The sequence below is a fragment of the Gaeumannomyces tritici genome, assembly GCF_000145635.1.
Source record: "Gaeumannomyces tritici R3-111a-1 unplaced genomic scaffold supercont2.9, whole genome shotgun sequence".
Taxonomy (NCBI): Eukaryota; Fungi; Ascomycota; class Sordariomycetes; order Magnaporthales; family Magnaporthaceae; genus Gaeumannomyces; species Gaeumannomyces tritici.
In genome coordinates this window covers 191,093-210,240 of record NW_008804553.1, presented here as the reverse complement: position 1 = coordinate 210,240, position 19,148 = coordinate 191,093, and the positions used below count along the sequence as shown (strand labels likewise).

The following is a 19,148-nucleotide window of genomic DNA, read 5'->3' as shown; positions in this document are numbered from 1 at the left end:
AGTTCATACCCTACTCATTTCACTCTTGGCATTTCCCCACCAGCTCATGCATCCTTGCACGCCATATTCTTGGCAGTGATGCCCCGATTTTGAGTTGCAGGGCATCGCAACTGGACCAGAGCATTCCATGTAAACTCAGTGCCACCAACGGTCACGTCCAGTCCGCTGGTGTGGGTGTGTGCCAGTGGCCAGGTGAAAATGTGTGCGTCATAGCACGCAGGGCCTCCTGGTCTGCCAAGGGAAGGTCCTGGTCTGCCAAAAGAGCATCCTAGTCTGCCAAGGGAGCCTTGTGAAGGGGCTGGCCGATGGCCTTACGAGGAGATCCACAGATGACTACGGAGAGGTTCGTTGTCCCCGGAGCTACCGTTTAGTGGTTGTTAAGGCTTCTGCCTGCCCCTCCGTTAATTGGATTGTCGGAGGCTGGCCCTTTTATTACATTGCACTGTCTTTTTAGGTGACGTGCCCAGGGGTGCCTGAGGCGTCTTTGCCTTGGGAGGCCCCCATATGGAGTCATCCTTTCCCAGCCTCCTTACACACTTGTAACTGCACTGGCAGGGGAAGGTCAAGTAGTAACATAAGAGAGAGATGTCGATATTCAACCCCTCGAGGCCGGAGGCCGGGCCCACGAGGAATTGGGATAAGCCCAATTCCCGTGCCGGCCCTTATCGTTGACCGATAAGGGTGGAGACCCATACAAGTGGGTCCCTCGCTATCTAATCGCTATCGCTATCGTTATCTAATCAGTGGACCCACTCCAATGGGTGGGCCCCCCTTCTCCTGCCGTCAACCTTCTCCTGAAAAGATCTTTTTCTCCTAACGGCAGCCAATGGGAGGCCGGCAGGGTTAGGGATACAGGCGTAAACCTATCAGATCTGGTTAATCTGTAGCACGACAAAACACCAAAAGGAATATCACCAACTTTTGCACGTTCCCTTTAATCGGCGCGCCCTGCACAGGCCCGCGCGCCCTCAAAATGCATACCCCAACAAACATCGCCGAGCAGCTTAAAAAACTGCATGAAAAACAAGTCGAAGAGGCCGCAGCGCGGTACGAGACAGTGGAAGCGGTGCTGAAAGCCGCGACGGATGCCCTGGCCCCCCTCCAAAACCCCGCCCAGAAGAAGGCCGGAGCGGCCCTCTGGCAACAACTCCACCAGGTGCTCCTCGGGAGCATCCTGGGGAACCCCAAACATCAGCCAGCTGGGGAACCTTCCCCTCCCCCAACCCCTCGGGCAGCAACGCCCTCGCTACCCAACCCCGGCGGGGCCAAGGCCCCAAAGGGGCCAGTTAGTTTCACGGACACGGCACAGCCAGCTAAGAGCTACGCTGCAGCGGCTTCGGCCGCTAACAATCAGGGCTGGACAAAGGTCCAGTCACAAGCCACGAAAGCGGCCGCCAAGGCCGCCGAAAAGGGCCCCGGCCCCAGACCTTACTGGCCGACAAGCCCTCCAAGCGAGTATTCCTCCGCTTGGCCCGTGATCATCCCCTCCGGAAGGTGCAGCCGGAAACTTTGTTGGCCTTGATCGAAGGCAAGGAATGGGGAGTCCAGCCCGGGCTCGCCACCCAGGCGCATAAGGTCGGCTCTGGATGGGCCGTTACCATGAAGTCGGTAGGCCACCGGGCCACGCTGGTCGCGGCGGCGGCCAAACAAGGGTTTACAGCTGAACCCGAAGAGAAAACCGTAGCCTACTTTGTCCGGGGACTCCCGGAAAAGTACGCGGACGGCACAGGCGCACAAGCCCCAGTCACCCCTGAGGTGGTGGCCAGGGAAGCCTCCAGGCACGCCGGGCAACCGGCCAAGGCGGTACCGGGGCGTAGGCCCGGCAGCTACACAGTGGTGTTTGCTAAGGCCACCCGCCCGTTCCGAATCTTCGGGTCGGACCCGGCCCGGCTGATCCAGCAAAAGGTGCACGTAGAGATGTGCTGGCGGTGCTTCGGGCCGCATAACGAGGAAAAGTGCACTGGAGCAAAGCGGTGCAAAGACTGCGGCGCGGTGGAGGGCCAAGCCCCGTGCCGGCACCCTAACCCACCACAGTGCCCTGGCTGCCTAGGGCCCTATAAGCCTGGGCATGTGGGCTGCCCCTGCTGGCCCAAAGTGGTTAACAACCAAGTTGTTAGGCTTACAGCCGCCCAAAGGATAGGGGTTAGGTCTTTAGGCAGGGCGGAGTACAGAAAGGCCAGAAGGGCAACAGAACCGATGCAGTTGGACGAGCCACTAATCGACCTAGCAGCAGCAGGGGAGCCAGAGGGCAAGCCCCCTGGCCAACCCGACCCAACAACACGCCCCAGTACGCCACCTATGGCAGCCGCGCCGGAAGAAAGCCCGGAGCGAAGCCGAAAAGCCCAGGCGAAGGGCCCCGGGGCGCGACCAACGTCCCCGACGCCCAAAGCCAAAGGGCTAGCCCCCATCGTTATCCCGGACGACACTTCCTCCAGCGGAGCTTCCACCCCTACCAGGTGGGAGGCTGCGGAGAGAAGAGTAGATGAGACGGCCCGCCAGCTGTTTAAGCCCAAGCCCGCTCCTACCGAAACCACAACTGGCCCAACCCCTACCCTCCCACTCCCGTCAGGGTCAAACCCGTTCGTAAGACAGCTATGGGGAGCGGTGCAAATGGCGCAGTTGGCTGCGAGACAGCTCCAGCGGGAAGGCCAGGACAAGACCAGGGTGCTCCGAGCCGCCAAGGCGTTCGCCGGGCAGGACTGGAACACGTTCCAGGCAGCGGTCCGAACAGGGACCGAAACCTCAACCTTAGAAACCCCGCCCTGGGAGGACCCTTGGGGCACGAGACTGGCTGCTCAAATTATCCAGGTTACCTGGAAAGAAGAAAAAAGGGCAGCGGCCCTAGTCCGAGAGCTGGAGGACGCGCTGGACAGAAAAGACCGCAGGGAATCCGAGACCTACGTTGTGTTCCACAACGGAGTTAGCAGGGAAGCCGGGGTAGAAGAGCTGGAAGAAGCAACGGGCTGGATCCCCACCGAGGACCAAATCAAAGAGTTGCACGAGGCCTTGGCCAGGTTCCGCGAACAAAAAGGGCATTCGGAGGCCAAGGCGATCCGGTGCGCTAATTATAAGCTGGCCCGCGAAGGGCTGGGGGTGGGAAGCAACGGTAGCCGGAATCCGAAAAGCGGTAGCACCACCAGCGGACCTAAGGGCCCCGAACGGAGAAGCCGAAAGCACGCTCGCCACCTTACGGGCGCTCGAGTACGGGATGAACTGGGAACACCTGCTGGGCGTGCCCAGGCTGGCGCCCCCGTCGTTCATCAGGTACCTACAGGACGCCACGGCCACAGCACCCTCTCCCACCCCAACAGATGAGCTGTAAGGTCGTGTTCGCGAACGCGGGAAGGGGGCTAGCAGCAGTGGATGGGCTGCTAGAGTACGCCAGGGAGAAAAGGGTGGACGTCGTGTGCGTGAACGAGCCCGCCCTGCTGGACAATAAGCCCCGTAAGCATCCGGGGTGGGTGTGCGTGGCAAAAAAGGGCCCCAGGTGCAAAGCAGCAGTGTACCTGGGGAAACACATTACAGGCTGGACCTTGGAAGGAAGGCCTAAACACCATTCGGTGTCAGTACGGGTGGCGGGCCTATCGGTCTCAACCTCTTACTGGCACCCCACGAAGGGCAAAGACCGGAAGGCCAGGGCCTGGTGCGCAGCCCTGGGCCCCGGCAGAAAGAGGGTCCTGGTGGGGGACTTTAACGCCAAACACCCCAACTGGAACAGCAAGCCCAGGTGGACCAAAAAGGGACAGGCGCTACAAGACACGGCCGACAGGCTAGGCCTCCATCTCCTAAATGGAGATAAAAAGCCCACCCACCGCAGAGGCAACACGCTGGACCTAGCGTTTGGGCCCCTGGAGGCAACGGCCAGGCTTGGCTACTGGGTGTCCGACCACAAGGCCTTGGTAGTAACAATTAGGGAAGCACAGCCACAAAAAACCCCACGCACCCCGTTCCTCCCCTGGGAGGAAGAGGAGGCAGCAGGGCTGGCAATTAATACAAAGCTTGGCGAGGGCCCTAAAGTGGCCACCACCACAAAACAGCTGGACCAACAGGCTTGGCGGGTGCACGACGTCATCACCGGAACGGTGCTGGCGCTGGGGTACAGGAGACCAACAAGGCCCAGGGCCAGGTGGTGGAAACCAGAACTAAAGGAGGCCCGGGAGGACCCAGCGGAGTTCAGGAGGCAATGCCGGAAAACCAGGCGGGAGCACTACCAGACCGCCATCGCAGAGGCCGGACCGAACGAGCTGGGCCCGCTGTTCAAGTGGAAAAACCCTTCCCCGGACGATAGGCCAGCAGAACTACGGGTAGCCGGCAAAAGGATAGTAAGCCAAGAGGGCGTTGCACGGGAAATGGCCAAGGCCGCTTTCCCAACCCCAACGACCACCAGTCCTAGCGTTAGGACCTGGGACACCACAAAGGTCCCGGCAGCGCTCGCAGAGAAATGCTGCGAGCCCCCGTCCCCCAAGGAGGTCCGGCAGTCGTTTCTAATCAGGACGTCGACAAGCCCGGGTCCAGATTGGATCACGGTCAGCAATCTAAAAGGGGTTTGGGGCGCGAACCTCCAAGAGCACCTTACTGCAATCTGCCGGGGAGCGATCCAGCTAGGCCACTTCCCCCAGGCCTGGAAGCGGGCCACGGTAGTTACCCTGTCCAAAGCGGGCAGAGACCACAAAACCACCAGCGGCTGGAGACCAATCACTCTGCTGTCGGTCCTGGGCAAAGGCCTAGAGAGGCTAATGCAGAGGAGGATGGCAGTGGCGGCGGTCCTGGGAGGCGCGATCTCCAGGGATACGGCCGGAGCGCTACCCCTTAGGTCAGCGCAGGACCTGGTAGCAAGTCTGGTGTTTGATGTCGATAAAGCAAGGCTTCGGGGAATGCACGGGTTCCTGGCAACTTTCGATGTTAAGTCAGCCTTTCCGTCGGTTAGCCGGGCCACCCTGGGCGCGGCGCTGGTAGCCCAGGGCTGGCGCCCGGAAACAGTCGCCCTGGCACAGTCGTTCGTGTCGGACAGGAGCTACAGGTTTAAGTGGCACAACAAGGTCTTCCGGGCCAGCGATGGGCTCCCACAGGGGTCGCCTTGGTCCCCAGTACTTCTTACCCTAGTGCTGGCCACAGTCGTCCGTGGGCCTATAGCCCCTAGGTACGGTGCGACGTACACCTACATGGACGACGTGGCCCAGTACAGCATCGACCGGGACCCAGAAATTGCTGCCAGGAAAGCCACGCTGAGGGCCTGGCTTTTGGACGAGGACCTGAGGAAAGCAGGGCTTAGGCTCGACCCGGAAAAAACGGAGCTTCTATACACCCCTCCCAGCGGCCGAGGCTCGGTGAGGGCAGCGGTCCCGGAGCGCATTAGGGCCCTACACCTCCCCACGGGCAGAACGCCCGCCAGCACCCAAGTTACCTGGCTGGGGGTGGGCCTCCGGGCGACCGGGAGAGAAGGGATCACCATGGCCGGAAACACGGCGGTGAGAGTCCGAAAAGCCCAAACAATAACCAACCTCACGCTTAGGGTGAACGCCGTGTACAAGGGCCTCCGCCCGGATGCGGCCCGAGCCTGGTTCAAGTCGGGGGTAGTCCCTACCCTTACCTACGGCCTTTGGCCACTTTTCCAAGGGTTCCAAAACCGCAGGGCAGTGGCTGGCCTGAAGGCGCTAGAGAAAGCAACCAAGCCAGCGCTTAAAGCACTCACCCCGGCCTGGCGCACGTCCCCGGTGGCACTACGGTACTGGGTTACGGGATTTTCCCCCCAGGAGGTTTGGGGCAGGGAACTGGCCAGGGCTTCGGCCAGGTTACACTCCCTCCCAATGAGCCACCCGATCACCTACAGACTTAGGCATTCGGACGACCCCACGAGGCTATCGAGGCTTTTCGACTTAACCCCCGTAAAAGCAGTGCCGGGCCCGAGGCTCGAACCAGTGGCGCCAAGGGCCCCGGCCCTAGCGGCGCTGTTCGGCCTGGAACCCCGTCCGGCCAAAAAGTCACGGCCCAAAGGTGACCCGGGCCCGCGCCTGGCCCAAACAGACCCCGACCCGTGGTGGGAGGCACACAAGCCAACCTCCTTCGCGCACGTAAAGTGGGATCCTATGTGCGCGTGGGAAGAGTTTACCCCGGAAGGCAGAGGGAAACTACACACCCTGCTAGCGGAAGGGTCGGGACACGGCAACTTCGAATCCTACCACCACAGGTTCCACCACCCCGAGTTTCCGGACTGGTACTGCATATGCGGAGGGGTGAAAGAAGTAGGGCACACGGATAGCTGCGAGCTACGGAGAGTGCCCGCGCCCTGGCGGAGAGAACCCCGACTGGCACAAAACAACACGGAGGAGGCCAAGTGGTGGAGAAGGGGGCACAACGCCGTAACCCGCCTAGGCATTGAAAAAGCCCTAAAGGGCCTGGGAGCCGAGCAGGTAATGCTCGTCGAAAGAGATAGGATCGGAGTCAAAGGACAGGCAGCCCGGCCGGAGGACCCGGAGGACTCGGACGTGGAGGAGGAGCTCCCGATCGTGGAGGTCGGCAGACTGGAATAGGGGACCTAGGGCCCAAAAAGAAAGAAAGGAGGAGAGGGGTAGGGTTTTACAGTTGCCCCGTGGTTATAACTTTCCCTGTACCTAGCCTCCTAGAGCCGGCGCAACGCGGCCACCTAGAATTGCCCTGCCGCCGTCGCGGGCACGTCAGAGAGCCACAGGTATGGCTGCTCGACGGGACCGGCACGTGCTTATGCACGGACCAGCACCCGAGGCACTGACGCTAATCGACTTCTTCTTCTTCTTCTTGTTCCAGCAGCGGCCTTAGGCGAAGCATTGGCAACCCAAGGCTGGCGCCCAGAAACGGTCGCACTCGCACAATCGTTCGTCACAAACAGAAAATACAAATTTAAATGGCACGACGAGGGCTTCCGGGCCAGCGACGGACTACCGCAGGGTTCGCCGTGGTCACCGGTGCTTCTTACACTGGTGCTGGCCACAGTTACCAGACCACCAAGCTGGGGGGCGACGTACACGTACATGGACGATATCGCCCAGTTTACCACGGACCCCGACCCAGAGACCGCAGCCCAAAGAGCGACCAGGATGGCCTGGCGCCTAAATAAGGACCTCCGCAAACTCGGCCTCCGGGTGGACCCGAACAAAACAGAGCTGCTGTACCTTCCGCCCGGGGGCAAAGGCGCCAGAGGCAAGGCAATCCCCCCGAACATAAGAAGCCTTCACCTACCCACGGGCAGAACGACGGCCAGCAAACAAATAACCTGGTTAGGGGTTACCCTAAAAGCAGGGGCAATAGGCGGACTAAGCCTCCCAGCAAACGTGACTAATAGGCTCGCAAAGGCACAAGCACTTACAGCCCTTACGACCCGCATAAATATCGTCAGTAGAGGCCTCCGCCCAGACGCCGCCAGAACCTGGTTTAAGTCCGCGGTGGTCCCGACACTTACATACGGATTGTGGCCCCTATTCCAAGGGTTCCAAAACAAAAGGGCCGTGGCCGAACTAAGTACCCTCGAAAGGGCCACCAGACCAGCGCTAAAGGCACTGGTGCCAACCTGGAGGACGTCGCCAACCCCACTAAGGTACTGGACGATAGGATTCTCCCCACAAGAAGTTTAGGGCAGGGAACTGGCCAGGGCGTCAGAAAGACTCCATACGCTCCCACGAAGCCACCCACTTATGTACAGACTCCGGCACTCGATCGGGAAACCGTCCCGACTGTCGAAACTGTACACCTGCACAAACCCAGACCCAGCCCCGGACCTTGACCCGGTAGCCCCAAAGGCCCCGGCCCTGGCGGACCTGCTCGGGACCAAGCAAAGGCCGATAAAGAAACCACGCCCTAAAGGGGACCCAGGACCCCGTTTACCACAGGCCGACCCGGAACCGTGGTGGGAGGCCAATAAACCACGATCCTTCGAACACGTCCGCTGGGACCCCAAATGCTCGTGGGAAAAAGGGCTAAAAGATGTAACAGGAAGGGGGCAAATGCACACCATCCTGGCGGAAGGGTCGGGACACGGCAACTTCGGGTCCTACCATACACGTTTCAAGCACCCACCAACACCCAACTGGTACTGCATCTGCGGGGAGCTGAAAGAGGTCGGCCACACAGACAGGTGCGAAATAAGGCGAGTTCCAGCCCCTTGGAGGCGCGCCGCCCCAACAACCGGACCAAACCCCGAGGAAAAATGGTGGCGTAGAGGGTACAACGCCGTACAAAGGCAACAGATCGAGAAGGCCTTAAAAGAACTAGGGGTCCACGAACTCGTACATGCCGGTACAGAGGGAATGGAATGCAAAACAAGGGAGACCAGCCCAGCCAGTCCGGGGGAAGAGACAGAAGAGGAGCTGGAGGTGGTCGTGCCCTGTGGGGTGGGAACAGGAGAACCCTAAAAACACAAAGAAAGAGAAGGCTCCAGGAGTAGGGTTTTACAGTTGCCTCGTGGTTAAAACTTTCCCTGTACCTAAAGACCTTAGAGCCGGCACAATGCGGCCACAGAAGCTCGCCCAGCCACCGTCGCGGGCGCGTCAGAGAGTAGCCGATGCGACTGCCCGAAGGGACTGACCCGCGCGCGAACACGGGTCAGCGCCTAACGGCACTGACGTTAATATACTTATCTTATCTTATCTAACACCCGGCCCCCGGTCAATCGACGCGCATGCCAACCAAACAACGCCAGGAATCCATTCAAACTCGGAACTGTATACATCGGTTATCTCTACTTCTTCCTGACAAGTGCGGATCCTTCCTCGAATCCACCAATTCTTGGCATTGCGCTGTTAGTGCACACTGCCAAATTGCATATAAATCCTTAACACCCGCCAATTTAGCGACCCAGCACCAACAACACGCCCGCCAACGGCGCTGGCGACGGCAGCATGCCGTTGCCAACGGCCCCCCCTTAGCCAACAGGGTGGCGCACGCTATCCTTAACGGCCCTTCGGCCCGCAGGAGCGCGACGCTGCCGCACCTGCCCCAGCGCACTTTAGCGCACACGCACTTAAACACGCCGTCCTCGTTGCGAAACGCGCAACACCCGACAGGGCCCGCACAAGGCCAGGAAGGCCTTCACGGCGTCGGCACCGGCACAGGTGCCCCTTTCCTTTCCCCCCTACCTTACACCCTAACAGCGCCCCTCCCCCTTCCCCCCAAGCCCTTTAAAAGCCACAGCGCCCAACCCCCTCCTCCCAGCCTGCGGGCCCGACCCCCGGGTCGGCCGCAGCGGCCGCGGAAGAGATAATCGCGAGCTTTACGCGCAAACAAAGCTAAACGGCCCTAATTTGCGCCACACTGGCCTAATTGGTAAACGCCGGCATCGCCTTCTTACCGCCCGAAGCGGCGCGCGAGGCGCACGGCGGAAAGTTTGCTTTTTAAAGTACGCGAAGGAGGCGCTGCTAAGCCAGCCAGGGAGTGGCCATATAGGTCAGGACTGCCCATGTCATTATTATAAGCAAATGTTTGGAATCTGGAATTAACTACTTTATATTCATCCTAGCTACTCCAACAAAATACCGCAGACAAAGACGAAACAGTGTGCGGGTGCTCTGGGCCAAGGACCTGCTGCTGAGCCTGCGTGAAGTCCTTCATCAGTGCCAGGGCATCTGCATGCCGGCTTTGATCCTTCCAAGTGAAAGCGAGGTTATTCATGCTGGTCAGCGTATTGGGATGCTCCTCTCCCAGCACCCGTTTTCTCGTTTCCATCACTTGCACCCCCAGCGATTCGGCCTCCTTCCACCGGCCCTGGTTCCTGTATGTCGACGCCACGATGCCCATGCTGGCCAGCGTCGAGGGATGCTCCTCCCCCAGCACCTTTTTGCGGCCTTTTTGCGCTTTGGCCGCCATCCGTTCTGCCACTTTGTATTTACCTTGCGACCATGCATACCATCCGCCATTATGCAAAAGATTTGCCCATTCCTCCATCCTTTTTTCGCCTGGTCCATGGTGTGCGGCCGCTTCGACATGTGCAAAAAGCTGCTGGCACGTCGCCCAGTTGCTGTACTCCCCCGTAGGGAACGCCGCCGCCATCCGCTCAACAAACTGATTCCTGAATTTGTCTTGCAGCCCGTCCGCCTCTAGCCATTTCCGCGTCGACAGCTGCACAAGCCCGTGCATTCCCAATGCACTCCCGTCCTCATTTGTGGCTACAAGACAAAAGTCTCGCAAAATGGCCACATCGTCTTGAAAGCCGTCATCTGCCTCGTCGCCGCCGCTGTCGAATTCGGATCCTGAGTCCTGCTGGATACATTCGGCATTAACGGGCTTCAAAAGCGACAAAGCGATGCCCTGTCGATCGAAAAAGCTCATAAGTGCCAGAAGGTCGGCTGCAGAATGTCTCCGCGAACGGATATGTTCGAACGAGATCCGCCAAGTTGTAAGGATGGTGTTTGATGCCCCACCATCCCGCCGCAGGTCGCCCGCGTCGTGCCACAAAAGCTGAGCCCGCTTGCGTTCGCCTTTGCGAAACTCGGCCAAATACTTTTCGACCGAGCTCATCGGCGATCTTGCCTGGATGTACGCCGCCGCCTGGCTGATGGCAAGAGGGACAAGGTCGAGCGCTTGTACCAGGTCTTCGGCTGTGGCCACATTAGAAAATGGGCCTAGTTTCTTCTCCAGAAGAAGAAAAGCATCGGCCAGCACCATCGGCCCAACCTCGATGATGTTTTTGGGGTTCCCTGTAAGCCTATATGCCAGGTCCCGGTTGCGCGTTGTGACGACGATAGATCCGTTTCGGCTTTGTGGGAAATAGCTCGCCAGCGGCTTCCCTTCGCGACCGTCCCTCGCCGCGTAAAACACGTCTCTGTCGTCGGCGCTGTCAACGATGATGGTCCACCGGCCGTTCCGCTCGTTGGATAGCCAGCTGTACACAAGCTGCGGTATGTCGGCCTTGGGCTGGTTCCGACCGGGCAGCTTGACGGCGTCGGCAATGGTCCGGAAGCCTTCTTCGACGCGGGCCTGTGTACCAGCGTGGATCCAAAAGATCCATCTCTCGGTTGCTTCCTCGGCGGTCCGGTGGGCGAATTCGATAGCCAATTGCGATTTGCTGCTGCTGTTAGCTTTTTTTTATTTCCGGCATGGTCCAGAATAACACGTACCCAATGCCGCCGAGGCCGACCAGAGCCACACGACCGGCCGGTTCGGAGCATCGCTGGCGGAGCTGGTCGAGAATGTCGCCGCGGTCGACGAAATCGGGGTCGCGGGAGAAGGGGATGGTCGCGAACGGCTGCGGCGGGGTTTCCGGTCGTTCTGATTTGAAGATTAGCAGGGTTTAAGCCGCACGGATCGCGCCAACTTACCGGGCGGGAGGTGGATTTTTGTGTTTATCGTCCCGTAGTTCTGCCCCACCTGCTGGCCCCGATTCCCGGGTCCAAAGGACGCGGATAGCAAATGCGTCGTCATTTTGGCTGCTTGATTATCGTGGCGGTTTGTTGCGAAAGCAAGAAACGCTTTCCAGTTTGTGCGGCTGCCTGGCCGCTGTCGAGTGGCATTTCAGCTGCTGCACGTGATTACTGCCCAACCTCGGCCCTTTTTCATGAGGCATTTTTGGCCTGCAGTACAAATTCCCAAAATTTCTACCAATACCATTTTACCAACGAAAGAGGCATTCCGCTCCACTGCTGCCTGGTTATCCGACCGAACTCCGCCCCCATGGTGGATCAAAAGGTGGATTCGTTCATGCCACCCACTTCCGCTGACCTGAAGCAAAGGCAAAGATGGGGCAGCATTATAGGGTCCACTTGGTTCTAGTTTGTCTTTTAACCACCTCATCCTCCCGTCCTCCTAGCTGCCTACCCCAAACCTCACTCGCCTTACTAGAAACTCCTGCTTATTCTGCCAATACCTATATACGTATGTAGGTTAGGGTACATTTTTCATTATGGCCGAATCGACGACGCCTGCATCTCCTCCTGTCGCGGAGGCATCAGCGGCGCAAGCTGAGCAGCAGCAGCAGCAACAGCAGCAACAGCAGCAACAGCAGCAGCAGCAGCAACAGCAGCAACAGCAGCAACAGCAGCAGCAGCAGCAACAGCAGCAACAGCAGCGACAGCAGCAACAAGAGCAGGCTCCAATTGGAGTGGTGAGTACTCTGTAATCAATCGCCATTGCAATCCCAGCCGTCCAAGCCCCACCTCTAAAAGGGCCGCACAGGGTCAAAGAATCGCTGCGGCACTAGCTGGAGGACATGCAGACGGCATGATTCTCTGATCAACCCATGGACCACTTTGAAACCCACCGACTACCTGCTTCCATCCCTTACGCACGCTACAGCTTCAAAACTAGTTGAATTGAATCGAATTGCACACAAAAAAAATCAAAGCCTGGGTGTCCGACTCGTTTCGCTAACGAGCCTCCCATTGCATGCAGGATACTAACTTCGCGGGCCAAGCCGCCGTGGACACCTACGATGACCACGATTCGGCCCTGGGCGACGGGTTGGTTTCTCTGCAATTTTCCCCCGTCGGATTCATAAAATCGGTCACCTACCTACCTAGATACCTACCTTCAGGTACTGACACATGCCCTCCCTACAACAAAACAGAGATAGTCTTAACATCAGCTCAACCGCGTCGGTCGCCTCGTCCATCCTAAACTATCGCAAGATCCATGGCAGGACCTATCAAAACTATGAGGACGCCGAATACTGGTGCGTTTCCCTTTCGTTTCCATATCATGCTTTCCTGAGCTCATTTGTGATTAACAACTCGGTTTCACGGAAACAGGGGCCCCAACGACAGCACCCAAAATGAAGCGCTGGATATTGCGTAAGTATCGGCAAAATAGAAATCCTACCAGTATTATCAAAAAAATCAAAAAATCAAATGGCTTACTTGCGCTGCCATGCCAACTCCACAGCCATCACATGATGTGCCTCGCCCTGGACAACAGACTCTTCCTTGCCCCCGTCGATAATCCCCAAAAGGTGCTGGACGTCGGCACAGGAACCGGTATTTGGGCCATGTAAGTAACATTTCCAGCCATCAAAACCACGTCCAACACGAACTGACTTGGTCCTCCCCAGCGACTTCGCCGACGAGCACCCCTCAGCCGAGGTCATTGGGACCGACCTATCGCCCATCCAGCCGTTATGGGTGCCGCCCAACTGCAGGTTTGAGCTGGACAATGCCGAGAATGAATGGACTTATGCCGACAACTCGTTCGACTACATTCACGTCCGCGGCCTGCTCGGCTGTATCAAGGACTGGGAAAAGTTCTACCGCAACGTTTTGCGCACCCTTAAGCCCGGCGGTTGGTTCGAGCACCACGAGTTCTCCATCCTACTCTTGTCCGACGACGGCTCTGTCCCTCCCAATAGCGTGTGGGTCGATTGGTACAACCTTTTCCGCGAGGCCGGCAGCAAGACGGGTCGCTCCTTTGTCGTGACCGAAATCTGGGAGAATGCCCTGCGCGCCGCCGGCTTCACAGGTGACATTCATAGGGCCATGTTCAAGCTGCCCATGGGCGGCTGGGCCGCCGACCCCAAGTGGAAGGAGGTGGGCATCTTCAATCGCATGTCGATCGAGCAGGGGCTAGATGGCTTCGCCAGCTACATCTGCCGTATGGTCATGGGCTGGAGGGAAGAAGAGTACCATGTGCTGCTGGCCAAGGTCCGAAACGCCATCAAAAACCGCGGCTGGCACGCCTACTACCCCCTTAAGATCATTTACATTCAGAAGCCCCTGTGATCTAGTCACTTAATAGGCGATGAGTACTCAGGGCTTACAAATACGTCATTCATTGGGTAAAAGAATTCCTTTTGCATACTCGAAAGGAGTTTCCCTACATTCGGGAAATCGATCCTATGGATGCCTGCATATACGATGTATAGTTCTACGAAAGCACCAGGATGTGTCCCGAACTTCCAAACATCCATTCCAATCAACTGCCAGTATGGCGGCTGGTAGGCGCGAGAAACGCATCACCATCCAGGGACCACCTGCTCGCCGTGCCCGTGTCAGCCGACTGAGGCGAGATAGTGGTCCTGGCGGCCCTTTAGACCATTTGCCATACCCGCCTCTATAAGCATAGAAGCGTCGGAGGGGCCCTCACCTACATGCGGATCTTACATCGGCACCTTATACCGGTGTAGGATGATCCTAAGTTAGGAATATCCTAAAACCAGGACCAGGGCGGGTAGCAAGGTGCCCCCGGGTTCGCAGCCTTCGGAACCACCACCACCACGGGGGGTCGTCTTCCATCAGTCAGCTTCACAGCAACTCGACAGCGCATTTTCGGCATCCTCGGACAGCGCCCCGCCCAGGAAGCTGGACTTCCTCATGGACACGCTCACGCGGGTACCGCGTCTCATCCAAAAGCCGACCTGGTGCACCTACGTCTCGTCTCCCAGCTTGAGCCAGGCGCCTATCGGACAGGACTAGGTGTACATGTAGTGCCTAGGCAACGCAAGTAAGGAGTGCTACGAGGGTGGTGTTTTCCCCGAACCCAATCCACGACCCTCCACCGGCGCGTTGAAGGTCCGTGGCTGGATCGTTGGAATTATGCAGCATACGTATACTTTGTCCTCGGCTCTCACGGCACTGGGCACTTTCATGGACGCTTCGTGGATGATGGACGGGCGTCTTAGAGAGGGACTTTTCGCCATGGCCGTTGTATTCGCCTGCGTTGAAAAGTTGTGCGCCGTTATGAATCTCGTATCCATCGAGAGAGACTGGGTCGTCGATATCACCGAGGGGGACGAATCAGCGCGTAGAGGTTCGTTCGTTTTCAACACGAGGATCAAGTCCTGAAGCATCACATTGCGCTGACCTGCATGTAGTGTTAAACGCCAGGATACGGCGAATCGATCTTTTTTGCAAGCTAGTTTAGGTGGTGGGGGTAATAAATATATAAAGCCCGGATCAAAACAAAAGGACAGCGCGGCTGATACCTTTCCGCCCGGAGCGTTAGCAGTGGGTGCGATGTTGAACGCTTAACATCAGCAGCAGCAGCAGCGGCGGCGGCGGCGGCGGATACCACTTGACCGTAACAGCCACAGCCTTGTTAATGTCCGGACCCGCCTGGTGGGCAGTCTTCCAGATCTGCCATTCAGTGCCCTGGTCCGGATACGGCAGCGGACGGCGTAGTAATAACCACACCCAAAGCCCATATATGGCCCGGAAGACCCTGCCCAGTTCCGAAGCGGCCCGGTACCATGGCTCAAACTTAGGCGGAACATTTTGGGGCACATGTCGGCAGCAGACGCCTAGGAGGCTGACAAGGGATCGAATGAACGAGATCTGGAGCGTCCCCTTCATAATTAGCGACGAAAATTCCAAAGGGGATTATGCACACACCTTTCTGTTGACGCAGGGGTGTTTGGGGTTTGCTCATTTTTATACTCGAGCCCCCAGCAACGCTGTCGAAATCCTAACGATCATTAGCCCGCATGTCGCAAACCTGATGTGTAGACCTCTTACCTTTAGTAAGGCGGACAGTCTGGCGACTGCATCTCGACCGCCCATCTCTTCCACCCGGCCAGCCTTCATCCTGTTTGCAACAAGTCGCTTGACGACTTGAACGTACTTTGGCGCACTCGATGCCATGTCCTCGTTAGTAATCTCCGGGTTTTTCAGTTGAGCGACGACCACTTCAAGCCACCGCTCAATGCCAGACCATTGAAGGACGTGGCCGCCGAGGGCAAATGTCTGTACTCCTTGTACCCTGAAGACGAAGTGGATCGTGCCAGAGGGGAAAAACACCGTATGCCCCGGTGAGAGAATAACCTATCTCCATTCACCCCCGGTATAGCCATGCGGATTGGCTATCCATTTATCTTTTTCCTGCTGACTTGGGCGCGACATCCATCCAAAGCCAATGTTTCCTTCTTGGACCGTGACCCAGGTTGAATAGCCGTGACTATCCATATGCGGCGCCGTGTTATGTCCTCCTTTAGATAGGAGTGCCCATTTTACGACGTTGCGCCATGTGTTCCAATCTTTTCCAGATGCTGCTATCCTTTGAGCATCGTTGCCCATCAGAATGGCATCGCGCATTCGGAGGAGAAGTTGGCAGTTGTCGTTTTCCAAGAAAGGCGGCAGGGCGAAGGCAATGAACCCTGCAGATCGAGAAGGTTCCAGGGGTCGCTTGTTGACCCCTGGCTGAGAAACCGGTTTCGGACTTGGAAAAGCGTCCTACGCTCCGAAGACTTTTTGAGCGAACTGCGAGAGGGCACCTGAACGGACACAGCCCGATCGAGGCCAAGGTCTTCCATGTGATAGAACAGCTGTGAAATTGGGCGGTCCTTCCCCTTCCACTGGAATCGCTGCTGGCCTTGCGTGAAAATAGGCACGTCGACCGATCCAAGCTCTGCACGTTGGGTTGCTTCCTCTCCGCTTAGGAAGTATGCATCTTCGCCCGTAGGCGGCCTGCTTTTGGACAGGATTTGGGAAACCAATTCGTCCGTTTGACTCCCCCAAGAATTGGGCACAAGTTCCGTTGATTCCATGTCCCTAAGCACTCGCCGGCGACAGGCTTCGTCGCGAATTGAATCATGTTTTGGCCGGCCGTCTAAGCTCGACGTAGCCGGCAGACTACCACGGCTGGGCGCATCTTGATCATTAGACCGGAGCCGTTTTAGAGGGGTAGTGTCGATGAGTTCGGAAAGCGAGGCACGCCGGCGCCGGGGAGTGTCGCTTGTATCAGGGCCGGCCGTCTGGAGCTCCTTCTCCGCCTTTGGAGATGGCCTGGAGGACTCCGTGCTGGTTACTGCCTCTGTGTACTTTTTGAAATGTGTATGACACATGTCCTGAAAAGGAACGCCGACCAATATGAATGTAGGCATTTGCCCAGTTGCGATGCCGTCCATTTTGTCCAGAAACGCTAGTAGCGTTGATGATATTTTGGGTGGACAACATCGCTCCTGCAAACGCGCAGTGCTGAGCAGCCCGGGCTGACGGAGTGGTTTGGACCTTCTCGGCGGTGCTTCGTGGTAGCCTGGCTTGCCACTCCGTGCTCGGAGTCGTGCTGCAGAAGCATTGGTGGCGTGTTGGCGGTCCGCGTTTTGAGCATTTTCTGCCGCTGCTCTGCCACACGACTTGTCGGTGCTTGTTCGTGAGCGAAGGATCTGACGGGATGGTTGTCGTTCGGGGTGCAGGCGATCGTCGGCGTCGCTATCGCCAGATGAGCTTATGTCCGCCAAATCCCGTGCGGCATCCCCGGATAGGACACCGGCAACGGCAGAGGCGGCGAGAGGAGGGGACTTTGGCGGTGAGCTTAAAGATGTTGTCGATTGGGAGCGACTTAGAGAAGAGGAATGGGCGGCGCCGGCATGACGCTCTATAGAGCTAGCGTTTTCACTACTCTCGTTGGCGGCGGATGGCCCGTTTGGTTCTTTATGTGCAAGGACAGCATCGAGGACCTGTTGGACGAAACGGCCGAAGTTCGAATCCCCCGGGCTGGCGCCGTGCGGGGGATCAAGCCCCGGCACGCCGACGTTGCAGGCATCGTTCGGTCCCGAGCGTCCGGTGATATCAGCACCGAACGCGGCTGCCGTTTCAATGGTGTCGGCGGGCAACGAGACAGCAAATTCCTCTCGCACCATAAGCCCAAATTTGTCGAAGCCAAAGCCGGGAGGCAAGTCGGCAGCAGCCAGTTTCCGGTACGGAAGAGAGTCTTTGCCCTTGTCGAATGAATCTCGGTGCGACCAGGCCTTTAGATTCACTAGATCGGCCTGATCGATCGGGTTGACCACTTCGCGCGGTCGACGCAGCCCCCGCCCGGTGGCCAAAAGCCGCCGCAGCATCAATCTATTCAACTTCGTCACAGCCTCGTCCAAATCGCGAACCTCCCGCGCTGCGGCGCCGGTAACTTCGCAATATCTTACCCCCTTGGAAGCCAACTGGTAGTGCTGGACAAAATCTGCGCCCCAATATCGGTCTACCGTTTTCAGAGGACCGATACATCTGGACTTGACCTCTGATCCGCCTCGCGCCACGTCGACAAATCTCTCCCACTTGGCCGCATCCTCTCTGGTTTTGATCGGCAACCCCTGCCCTTCTCCTCCCTTCTCCTTCCATTCTTTGTATCCGACACACTCGTCCACTATGATATGCTCATAAGCAGCGACCAGGAGCTGCACCTCGGTATGCCACTCGAGCACGTCGTCTCGGGTCTGCGCGCAAAGTTCATATTTCTCCGTGTCGGTTTCGCAAAGGCGGATCTGTGTACGGAACTGGTTGATTTGCCGGGCTTGGTCGAGGCTTAATACGAGGTCGTCGCCGAGATCGCCGCCGGGAATTTTATCAACAGGAGCCATGTTGCGTCGGGCCACGTCTCATCCAGTCATGGCTGTGAGGAAAGAAGATGAAGATGGTGTAGTCGGCGGTGCACATTAACAGCGGCATTTGAGGGCTGAGGACCGCCAGATGTGGAGCTTGGGGGTGGGGTATTTTGTGCCTGAGGCACCCATAAGCCAACCTTTGCCTTGAGGACGGGCCGCGGAGAAGGGTGGGGCTCCCGCTACTCGTACCGAAAAAGGCTGGCCTGAGGAGTACCCACAGTAACGGGTGGGATTCCACCAGTCAATGTGGATTTCATAGAATGATTCTTATTGGCTTAACAGGAGACGCAAACCGCAAGCGGTTCGCCCAAAGGAGCCTTGAGGAACGAAACGAAATTTGGATCCGGCAATTTGGAAGCATTGGAATTAGATAGATGCCCAAAATGTAAGTTTGCTGCGTTTGCACGCGTTCGGATGTTACCGCACCAAGGTTGGGATGGCGCACTTTGGTGGCTTACTCTAGCGTCTGTTCTGAACAGGGTGCATTGGTCACCTGGGTATACTAAAACGTAATGAAATGTGACCAAAGATGGAGGTAAAACCCAGGGATGTCATATGGTCAGTATCTAGATCAAGATTTTGCGTAGTTCCCCTCTGATTTCCATTTTTTAAATTATGGGTAGCTTGTTACAGCTTGTCACAGTTCGCTTCGCATTTTGTTGTAGAGAGGAGGGACTGAAATACATGCACGATATTCTTCGCGGTTTCGTATGGAAAAGGGCTATATTTAATATCTACATATCCTAGGACTCCATTCGGTTCACCGCGGTCTGCTCCAAAATTTGCGTATTTTTTCGGAAGATGGCGGCTGCGATGCGGTCGAGGCCCACTTTCCGACGTCAGGGGCCGGGCTGAGCTGAGAGGGGAGTCGCCAGGACGAGTA

The 19,148-nt window shown here is 57.6% G+C and overlaps 4 protein-coding genes across 4 annotated transcripts; 2 read left to right on the top strand and 2 right to left on the bottom strand.

The window, feature by feature from the left end:
* Positions 1-9,405: 9,405 nt before the first annotated feature.
* On the bottom strand, positions 9,406-11,550 carry GGTG_12538 (hypothetical protein). Its single transcript, XM_009230438.1, has 3 exons — positions 11,286-11,550; positions 11,085-11,235; positions 9,406-11,032 (listed from the first exon to the last, which is right to left on the bottom strand). Exons 1-3 carry the CDS (start codon positions 11,386-11,388, stop codon positions 9,484-9,486), a joined length of 1,803 nt encoding a protein of 600 aa, XP_009228702.1. The 5' UTR covers positions 11,389-11,550; the 3' UTR covers positions 9,406-9,483.
* Positions 11,551-11,866: 316 nt separating this feature from the next.
* GGTG_12537 (hypothetical protein) lies at positions 11,867-13,818 on the top strand (the record flags this gene model as incomplete). The annotated part of the gene is made up of 6 exons (XM_009230437.1): positions 11,867-12,067; positions 12,355-12,422; positions 12,530-12,634; positions 12,711-12,752; positions 12,844-12,948; positions 13,010-13,818. The coding sequence occupies 6 exons, from the start codon at positions 11,867-11,869 to the stop codon at positions 13,671-13,673; spliced, it is 1,185 nt and encodes a 394-aa protein (XP_009228701.1). The 3' UTR covers positions 13,674-13,818.
* A 223-nt stretch (positions 13,819-14,041) lies between these two features.
* On the top strand, positions 14,042-14,606 carry GGTG_12536 (hypothetical protein; the record flags this gene model as incomplete). The annotated part of the gene is made up of 2 exons (XM_009230436.1): positions 14,042-14,073; positions 14,117-14,606. The coding sequence occupies 2 exons, from the start codon at positions 14,042-14,044 to the stop codon at positions 14,364-14,366; spliced, it is 282 nt and encodes a 93-aa protein (XP_009228700.1). The 3' UTR covers positions 14,367-14,606.
* Positions 14,607-15,082: 476 nt separating this feature from the next.
* Positions 15,083-18,299, bottom strand: GGTG_12535 (hypothetical protein). Its single transcript, XM_009230435.1, has 3 exons — positions 15,405-18,299; positions 15,282-15,354; positions 15,083-15,224 (listed from the first exon to the last, which is right to left on the bottom strand). Exon 1 carries the CDS (start codon positions 18,239-18,241, stop codon positions 15,962-15,964), a length of 2,280 nt encoding a protein of 759 aa, XP_009228699.1. The 5' UTR covers positions 18,242-18,299; the 3' UTR covers positions 15,083-15,224; positions 15,282-15,354; positions 15,405-15,961.
* Between the last annotated feature and the right edge of the window lie 849 nt (positions 18,300-19,148).